The sequence below is a fragment of the Arachis duranensis genome, chromosome 10 (assembly GCF_000817695.3).
Source record: "Arachis duranensis cultivar V14167 chromosome 10, aradu.V14167.gnm2.J7QH, whole genome shotgun sequence".
NCBI lineage: Eukaryota > Viridiplantae > Streptophyta > Magnoliopsida > Fabales > Fabaceae > Arachis > Arachis duranensis.
Window position 1 is genome coordinate 16,729,081 of NC_029781.3, and position 11,007 is coordinate 16,740,087.

An 11,007-nucleotide genomic window follows, 5' to 3' on the forward strand; every position below is an offset into this window, starting at 1 on the left:
CGCCTGGTTAAAACATATGAGTCTAACTTATGATCACGGTCAGTTGACAAATAATAAGGATAGTAGACTAAATGGAAGAGATCACGTGAGTATTTCCAAGACTTTGAATTATTTTTATCTTTACTATTGCTAGTGTTATTATTGGTTTCATTATTCTCATGTTATTGTCCAAAGTTTTTGCACATGATAATTGTAGTTCTTTCAACCACGAATGCAAGTCTAATACACACACTTCATCCAATGTATGTACTCTAATAGAAAATACCTAGTCGCAATAATTTTCCATAGAAAAGGATATAATTTGTTTTCCAAATTTCCTTAATTGGTGGAACAAATAACATTTCATTGGCACTAAATTAGGCAGTCAGCCACCCAACCAATACTATACTCAAGCAAGGAGAGAAACTTACACTTTAGAAAACAAACAGCGTACAACACAGTTATAATATAACGAAATTAAATTCTTTAATAAAATCAATCTTCGGCTAACAATTATGCTGAGAGCCTCGAACCCAGTCTTGCACTAATATCAATTATTTGATTCATTAGTTGCACAAGTTGAAGTAAATATAATCACCACATTCGGTTTGAGAATTTCTTATTCGGTGCCACCAGAACATGAGTGTGAAACTCAGATTTTTAACCAGGACAAACTTACCAAAACCATGTACCTGTGTTAGTAACTCATATGTGTTACTTCTCACATTTCTGTCGCATTCCATAGTCTCACTACTCCAGTATCAGCAGGTATTTCATCTTCTAATCTAATCTTGGAACCTGATTCCTCTATCTACCTGCATAGCCAATTTGTTGGGTTTAGGATTACCCTTTTTGCCCTTGTCGAATCGGACTTGCATGCCAATTAGGTAAAAAAAGTCATCAATAGGAATAAAAAATCATAATTTTTGAAACACATGAATGTACTTGCTACATTAAGAAAGGATATGCGGCGTTTTCACCCTTTTCGTTGGCGATGACCCCTCCGACCCTAAATTTGTTGCCTCAAAATCTTTGTTGTCTTCAGCTTTTGAAACAAAGGCACGGTCTGCATTGTAGTGCCCTATTTTCCGGCAACGAATGCAGCGCCTCTTCCGTCCGCCCTGCCTCCTAACACGAGGGACACCCTTGGTCTTCACCACATCAGGGTCATGTAAATCAATCCTATCGTGTGCTTTCTTCTGACAGACATTGTCATGGCCTCTATCCAGTTCCTGACACGATGTATGGGGACCGTTAAGAGCATGTGTGAACGACGATGGGCTCCTGGCTCCAACATATAGCATCCACTGTACGGCTACATGAAATGCACCATGGCGCAGCAAGAAACTCCTTTCACTACCAACTTCCGTTATCTCGGCATATTTATCCAACGTCTTTGCATCCTTGCGCCACCTCTTCAGTACCAGCCTTTCATAAATTTGAGTCAAATGCTCATGCTTCATTACAAAAAACATGGGACAACAAGGAATTCCCTTTTGGCTCCCAAAATTGCATCGGCACTCCATTTTCCTTAAAACCCTATTGTATAACACCATCATCTCTCTACCTGGGTCGCCATATTCCTCCAATGTGTACACCATTGTAGTTGAATGTCTAATCTTGGCTACAAAATTAACTGCACCGACACCCACTATTTTCTTCTTTGCATCAACGAATATCTCCCGTGTGTATACATCTGCAGCATGCTTTTCAAGAGGATCCAAACAAGTTGTCATAATCGGCATCCCATGGAGTGATCTAAATTGTGCAAGTAATTCGTTATTTCGGTACTCTCGCACGACTAACTCCAAATTTTGAACCATATCAAGGAGATTGTGCATAGACTTAAGAAAATTCTTCACGTACACGTTAATGCCTCCGTAACGGGATATTGTCCGAAAACCTGCATAGAACTTGTCTTGTAAATACGCATCAGCCCACATCATCCTCTTCTGAAAAGTTTTTTTTGGCCCAAAAACTATTTTGCAACCCATACTCTTCAACGGCATCATCCCACTCAACCTCGAATTCATCTATTTCCATATCTGAGTATAGCCACCGGGTGAAATATTGCCACAGTTCCTCTTCCTTCACATTAGCGGTTACGTTCTTCTCCATATGCCAAGCACACAATCGATGTGTTGCCTCCAGAAAAACAGACTTGATTGCAGCTTTTATCAAATAACAGCCATCCGTGACTACAACTGACGGCTTCTTGTTACACATGACTTCCAACAAATTTTCCAGCAACCACTTATAAGACCCAACGCTTTCATCTAACACCAAGCCAAACCCAAATATTGTCGTTTGCTTATGGTTATTCACACTAGAAAATATCACCAACGGTCTCCGATATTTATTTTTCTTGTAGGTGGAATCAAAGGCTAGAACATCTCCAAAGTATTGGTAATCAACTCTACTGCCACCATCGGCCCAAAACATATTGGCCAGCATATTATCCTTAGTAACATTATACCTAGCCATCGACATTGGATTGACCCCCATTTTTTCCTCCAAATATACAACAGCGGCGTTAGAGTCCCCATCAATAATCTTTGCACGCTTAGCATTGTTAATATAATTGTATGCATCCTTCTTAGTGAAGCCCATTAGAGAATAGCCACCAGCCTGTCCAGCCATATACCCCAGAATCTTAGACATCGGAACACTATGAACCTACATACCACATATTTGTGCCTTGGCAGAACAACTTATTTCTCTAAAATTTGTCATCATATGAACCATATATGCCAGAGTTAAATCATGGTTATGATTCAAGACTATTTTTCTCACCCTCCATATACCACTGACCACATCAAGGTAGACTGACAACTTTGCCTCACAATTTGTGTGCATTTCTGGTCTGTGACCTCTCTGCTTATCTAACCTATCATAGTGATGACGTTGTCTCAAGCCCGCTTTGTTACAAAAAAATCTCCTACGAATAACCCTTCCACTTTCATCTTTTCCCGAGTCACCCTTCCGAATACCAAAACCAAAACATTTGCCAAACCTCCTATAAAATTCATATGCTATTTCTTCGCTTCGGAATACCTTACTCATTATCTCTTCCTTACTCAACTGCAATACATCTCCATGGTCACCGGCTTCTTCATCCAGTATTTCATATCCACTCTCAGCCATTAAAATTTTCAATGAATTTTTTAGTTTAATAAATTCAACAACGAATACCCTGGAAGAAAATTTGCATCAAAATAAATAATAAAATTAACTAATCACTAAGACAGCAACAAAAAATCTCCTCACCAATGTGATTGATTAATTCCGAATACAATACCTGAGTCGCAGAACATAATGTTTCCTGAACAGCATCACGCTATACTCACTAATTCACACCTTTGCAGTACTTACCAACCCCAATACATGATATACCTACATCTCTACAGATTAAGTCCACTTATCCTAAATATCACTTTATTTTGACATATGAAGAAAGCACGCTACACTTACTCATCAACTTAGGCTAAAGATTTTTACAATCAATCATGCAGCAACAACAACAAGCTCTTTTTATTTCTAAAAAATTATTCTCAACCATTATTACCTCAGAAAAATATCTTACATCACAAATTATATGAATTACCAATAAATCCCTAACAACACTTACAAATAAAGAAAATTTGGCATCAATTTCATTTGCTTATTTTTCATCGCATCCTCTTTTCTGAATAAAAAAATCTCTGACTCTAATTTAAACTTTTCTTCCACCTCACAACTCAAACACACCCTTGCATAAACATACAACCAACCATAATCTTCAACATACAAAATACATGTGTTCTGTTGGAAAAACTTACCGACTTAAATGATACCGACACTAATCAGCCCTACTCCCATTCTTTTCCCTTCATGCCCTTCAATTTCTCAGCCCTTTCACCGTCTACTACCGTCAGCCTTCCCCCTCCTAACACCGATACAGAGTCAGGGTTACCCTAATTCTTTCAACACTTCTTTCACATAGTAGTTATTATTATTTTTATTATTGTTATTATTATTATTATTAGACTGGGACTAAGCCCAGAGAGGGATAAGGCGGCATCCCAAACCATTTATGTTGAATAAATAACTGAGTTGCAAAAAATCTTATTGGGCTTGAAATAAAAATAGCCCAAATATTTAGTCATAATAATTAACACAATATAATACTCATCTCATTAATTTGTTTTGCCTGTTACAACTTGCTTTTTCTGCTTCTGGTCAGAGTTGCTATTTTTTAGGGAACAACTTGACACATGTCCACCAACCAACTTCTCCATGTTACTTCAGCATATAAGGAAAATTTTTTCTTTCGTCATCATGGCACTGCCCTTATTATATATGTATTATTTTAATTTTATTATTTAAGAAAAGATGTTTAATATTATTTTAAGAGTACACATATTTAAAAGAGTAGAAAAAAGGGATTTTATTATTATTTTTAATAAAAATAAGTTTTTAAAAATATTTTTGTGTTTTGTGGATATATCCAATGTAACATCCTAACTTTTGTCACGTCATGATCGCACTAAAAGTCCAGGTGCTACCTACTAGTGCGGTAATTTACAACCACAGACTAACCGGCAAGTACACCGGGTCATACCAAGTAATACCTCAGGTGAGTGAGGGTCGATCCCACGAGGATTGATGGATCAAGCAACAATAATTGAGTGATTGGCTTAGTTAGACAAGTAGAAAATGGTTTTGAGATGCTCAAAAGGTTTAAGTTGAAAATATCAGAAGGCAGGCACGCAAGTAAATAAGTTGAAAATAAAATATTGGAGAAACAGTTAAGACTTCAGAGTTATCTATTTTTCTGATTGACTTTTCTTATTAATTATTTTAGTCATGTAAGATTTAATTCATGGCAAACTATTTGTGACTAGACTCTAATTCCTTAGACCTTCCTAGTCTCCTCTAAAATTTATCGACTGCCAATTCCTTGGTCAATTAATTCCAATTAGAGGGTGATGATCAAATTCCAGTTTATATGCCACAAGAATCCTAATTATCCAAAAATAAGGGGATTATATGTCACGTATCCCGTTAAATACAAACAATTAGAAATTCAGGATAATATGTTTTCAAGCTGTTGTTCAAGTAAAGAGCTTTTCCAAGTTATACAAGAACTCAATTAGAACATGGGTCATACTTCCGTTCCACCCAAATTCATAAAATAAAGAACGAAAATAATTATTGAAATATAAATCAAAACATGAATTAAAATAAAAAAATAATAGTATCAATCCATACAATAGATAGAGCTCCTAACCTTAACAGTGGAGGTTTAGTTGCTCATGGAATGCGGAATGTAAATTGGTTTAGAATTTCCTAATGGAATCCCCCGGAATGAGATCCCCCAAAATGAGATCCCCCCTAATAGAAGAAAAGTCTCTCCTTTTTTATAACTAACCCTAATTAATTTAAAATCTAATTTTTCAAATTAAAATAATATCTTTTTCTATTTTAAAATCAAATTTGAATTTAAATCAGAATTAACTAACTACTCCGCGTCTTGTAACATGGGGACCACTTGGCTTCACTGGATCCGCGCCTAACATGGGTGCTAAAATGATGCCCAGAAATCACCCCAGCGTTTTCTACATTTTCTGCATGTGGCGCATGTCACGCGTATGCGTCAGTCACGCATACGCGTCGATGGTCCTTTTCCCGAGTCGCGCGTACGCGTCAGGTACGCGCACGCGTCACTACACAAGTCTTCAAATCACGTGTACGCTTCAGTCACGCGCACGCGTTGCCATGGAAAGCTCCAAATCATGCGTACGCATCAGTAACGCATACGTGTCGCTCTTTGCTGCCATCTCCTTTGATTCTTGTGCTACAGAAACTCCATCAAATCCAGCTGAATGCTACCTAAAATAAACAAAATTGCACAAGACTCAAAGTAGCATCCATATTGGCTAAAAGATAATTAATTCTTTATTAAACTCAACAAATTAGATGCAAATTCACTAAAAAAATATAGGAAAGATGCTCACACATCACCTACCTCTACTCCTTTAAATTTAGTACTATATTTATTTAATATTGAGCCTTTGCAAGTGCAACCTGGATTTTTTTTATTAATAAATAGAAAAGTCTTTACTTTAAACTACATAATCACATAATTATATCCATATAATAATAAATATATAGGCTTATTCAAAACTTCTCAAATACAGATCTTACCCCTCTAAAAATCAAAACAATAATTATCGAGGGAAAAAATCTAATAACTAAACCAAATTCATAAAATATAATCATACATAATAAACTTGTGGTTCAATCGTGGCTTCGTGCCAAAACTTCCTAAACCTGTCACTGAAAAGAAAATCTGTAGGGGTGAGAACATTGTCCTCGCAAGTTCTCAGTAGGGAAGAGAATACCATCAAAGCAAAGAAATACTTGCAAATAGAATTAATTTTATTAGATAAATAGTTTATTCTTGAAATAACCTTTTGGAAAAGCTTTGTGGAAAAAATTTACGTTAAAAAGTCGTAAAAAAATCCTTTAAGTTACAAATCAGTAAGGTAAATAGTTTAAAGAAATGAAAAGGACCAAAGACGTGCCTAAGGGCTTCCTATTCAACTTACATCACTCACTCATATCCAATATATACATAAATCAAAATAATAAGGTAACAGCTAGTCCATCCTACTTCAACCTCCATCACCACATATCATAAATCACCTTCATCACGCCTCCACCAAAAAGGATCTCTCAGATAAATATACACATCAAGGCAAACAAAGAGATCACAGGTAGGATTCAGGTACAACAAGTAAAACAAGATAAACATGGCTAAATAATTAGGCAAACCAAAACAAATACACACTCATTCAAAACATATAAATGCATATGATCTAAGCCTATCTTATGGCTGATAAGCTCATCTGTCGGTTATATAGCTAACCTGACTTGTCTTGGTAGCTAACCATTGGACAGACCTTATGTACGTGCATCCCCAAGCTCAAAAATATCCATGGAGAAAATCTCAAGCTCAAATTAATATATATGCACGCCCATAGGGCCAATCCATGGAGCTTAAGTGCCCAGTCACATCTTGCGACAAAAGGTCAATAGAGTATCGAGTATCAACCTGGAGCAAGTGATGGCAAGCCACTGCGTCTACTGAGAAAAACTCGTGTCTCAGATAATTCAAATACATAAGCCATACGAATATTTCAATCATAATTCATCAATATCCACATCATTCTCAATCATGTCTCATTTATCACAAATTTTGTCATCAATAACATAACCATCATCATCAATCAGAGTCATCGTCCCACATCACTATAATCAACCGGAATCATCACCAAACCTCAATCATACTTAATCATTATCCTCTCTCTAAATCTCGAAATCATCATCAGGCCTCAATCAAAACTAATTGTCACTAACCACATCTCAATTTCAAGTATAACCTTCAAATAATTTACCAAACTTACCTCTAAGTCAGACATCACACAATTATCATCATATTATTTAAAATAACTCTCGTTCTTTCAACTCTAATGTTTAATTCCATTAAAACCTAAAACTAACTCTCCTATTCCCAACCTTTGAATTTATAGTTAATTTACATTTTAAAATTTTTAACTAGTTAATCAAATCTCTTTTCGTTGTTATTAAAAATCAAATAAGTTAAAATCACAAATCCACCAAATCATAAAAATTTGATTCTCTTTAAAATCCTTAAAAGTATTCAAGACTTATCTCTTTTGATAATTAATTCAAATCAAACTCATTTTCAAAATCATAACCAAAACTTCTTTAAATTCTTAGAAAAATTTGGATAGCACCTCCCTTAAAAACCAGAATTTATCACCCAGCACGGGTTCCCTCTTTTCAACCTCAACTCAACAAAATGAGCATTTCAAGTCAACATTTTTAAATTTGTCATGCAAGACCAATTATTATCGATTTCAATCAAAGAAAACCAAAATCAACATATTCAATCCATTTTACCAAAAATTCAGAAATCAACCAATTCACCAACAAATATAACCTTTCAATCACAGTAGAAAATCATTTACATCACAGATATTTATTCATTTGCATTAATTCACTAAAATCATCAGGTATTCAAGCCCAAAATATTTTTAATTTTTAAAATAATCCCCTACCTCGATTAACCAAGTTTGCATAAACTTATCGTGACAATTTCCTTTCCTTTTAATTCATGGCAGTAGTGATAGCATTAATTTCCACAGGAACAGCAACAGTTCTGATGCCTCTTATAGTGACCGCGTCATTACAAATTGCAATTACAATGGCTAAAACAGTTTCAAGAAACCCAAGACAAGAATACATACAAAAATTGAATCAGAACAAGTATGGCAAAGACAGTAAAACATGTAAATAGACTAGAATCGAAGAAGATATCTGACCAGAATCATTAAAAATAGCTCCAGTGTCAGCTCCCAGCGGCAGAAGTACGACGATGGCAGTAGCTATGGAAAAGAAAAATGATGGAACGACGAAGAATAGAAATCAGACCAGCGCATTCGTCCTAGCGTCAGTAGCATTACTCCGAGTGCTTAAGGCAGCGAAGACACCAATAATAATAAAAATATTGGAACAAAATAGAAGCAGAACAAATTCAAGAAAGGAAGAAGCAGAGTTACCGGTGAATCTGCCCCGATTTCGCCGACGGTTGTGACTGGTGGCGGCATGTTCGATGGCGGCGGGACATCCCTCCTGCGACGGCGGCTACAACCCCCTTTTCCTCCTTCTCTGTTGAGTCATGTTTTAACGCTTCTCTTCCTATCGCTTGGAGTAGCAACAGTGGCCTCTTCTTCCCTATTTAGTTTCTCCCAGTGACGACAGTGGCTTCCATCAACTGTAGCGGCGGCGACGATGGTGGTGCATACCTCACGACAACGACGGCAGCGCCAGGTTGAGACAGAACGATGACGGCGAAGGCTTCTCCTAATAAAATAATTTCTGAAAATAAAATCTCATAATAAGATTTTTCGAAAATTCTGGGTCTTACATCTGATATCCGATCCACAGATCGGATCCATCCTTAAAAACTGCGGATATTAAATCCGATTATTTTAGTGCGAATCGGATCGAGATTTTGACCATATCCCATCCGATCTTATCCGCGTTCACTCCTAGCTGGCATCAATGATTCTATGTATCTATGTGCCTATAAGTGATCTGCATGCTATAGTTTCAAGTTACACAATACAAAGTATAAATATGTTTTTATAACATTTAAGTGTCTCTTATGAAAAAAAATTTAATTTTCAATAAAATAAAATGAATTTTAAAATATTCACTTTTTTACTATTTTAAGAAAAATTATTTTTTTTAAAGAGTGAAAATAATAATGTCCTCACATAGCGCCAGTTTCACAAAATCCATGTAACTTAATTGTAGGAAACAAAACTACATCTTTTTTTAAAGTGTTTTAACACATTCTGCAGGAGTTAAAAAATTGCCGCTAATTAAAAAAAACATACTTTATTGTTTTTTGTGGTACTCGCATACAATTTATCAGTGATGGTGCTGATTCAAAAGCATGTTAATGAATGCTTTAACAATCCATGTGTGAATGAAGATTTGGATTAAGTTCTGAATAACTGTATCTCAACACGATGTTACCAGAAATAATGTGAGATCAGATTCGATCTGTATATTTACGGTATTTATTCAAATTCAATCTGAAAATTGTGGATATGGATCCGATCCACACACTAATAGGATTGGATTGCGGATTTTATGTAGGTATTGCGAGTTTTATATCCGATCCTCATATCCGCGGATCCGCAAAAATAAATAAATAAACAAATAAATAAGTAAATATTCGTTTTATGTTTTATTTCAACTAATAATTATTATATATGTTGTATTATTTTAATTTTATTATTTAAGAAAAATATATTTAATATTATTTTAAGAGTAAGCATATTTAAAAGAATAGAAAAAAAGAATTTTATTGTTATTTTCAAATAAAAATAAGCTTTTAAAAATATTTTTGTGTTTTACGGATATATTCGATGTTCGATTCAATATCCGATCCAAATTTAAAAACTCTGGATATTAGATCCGATCCAATCCGATAATTTTAGTACGGATTGGATCGAGATTTTAACTATATTCGATCCGCGTTCACCCCTAGATGGCATCAATGATTCTATATGTGTATGTGGCTGGTATCAATGATTCTATGTGTATATGTGGCTGGTCTAGCTATAAGATCTGCAACAGTTTTAAGTTAGACAATACAAGGTATATATATATGTTTTTATATCATTTAGTAAGTGTCTCTTCTAGAAAAAAGTTAATTTTCAATAAAATAAAATGAATTTTAAAATATTCACTTTTTTTACTATTTTAAAGAAAATTGATTTTTTTTAAAGAGTAAAAATAATAATTTCCTCATATAATGCGAGTTTCACAAAATTTATGTAACTTAATTGTAGGACACAAAATTGCATCATTTTTTTAAAGTGTTTTAACATATTCTGTAAGAGTTAAAATACTGTCATTAGTTAAAAAAAACCCACAATTTATCCATTTTTGTGGTGTTTACCTACAATTTATCAGTGGTGGTGGTACTAATTCAAAAGCATTTTAATGAATACTTTAACAATCCATGTGTGGATAATTATTTGGATTAAGTTTTGAATATCTGTATTTCAACACGATGCTACCAAAAATAATGTGATTATTGATGCCACTGAATAAGGACACTATCATAATATTGGATCACAGGAATCATATATGTAGATATGGAAGTAGAATATTACCATATTTATTTGTTGTATTTCATTTATTGTTATAATAACATCATTATGTACATTATTACATTTTATAATTCATTACTCACTTAATACTCATAAATATAATACACTAAATTCATACTCTTCAAATCTAAAAATGACTCATATGAATTTTAATTTTGAATATTAATTATGTACAGATATTTGAGATACATTATAAGTTGCTTTTTTAACTCATTATTATTTTACTTTATTTGTTTGTAGCCTTTCAACTTGAGGTGAGGCAAGTCAATCA

At 34.4% G+C, this 11,007-nt stretch overlaps 2 protein-coding genes across 2 annotated transcripts; both read right to left on the reverse strand.

Moving 5' to 3' along the window:
* Positions 1 to 932: 932 nt before the first annotated feature.
* Positions 933 to 1,820, reverse strand: LOC107469274 (protein FAR1-RELATED SEQUENCE 5-like). The gene has a single exon (XM_016088651.1). It carries the CDS (start codon positions 1,818 to 1,820, stop codon positions 933 to 935), a length of 888 nt encoding a protein of 295 aa, XP_015944137.1.
* A 91-nt stretch (positions 1,821 to 1,911) lies between these two features.
* Positions 1,912 to 3,123, reverse strand: LOC107469275 (protein FAR1-RELATED SEQUENCE 5-like). The gene is made up of 2 exons (XM_016088652.1): positions 2,773 to 3,123; positions 1,912 to 2,655 (listed from the first exon to the last, which is right to left on the reverse strand). The coding sequence occupies exons 1-2, from the start codon at positions 3,121 to 3,123 to the stop codon at positions 1,912 to 1,914; spliced, it is 1,095 nt and encodes a 364-aa protein (XP_015944138.1).
* Positions 3,124 to 11,007: the final 7,884 nt, after the last annotated feature.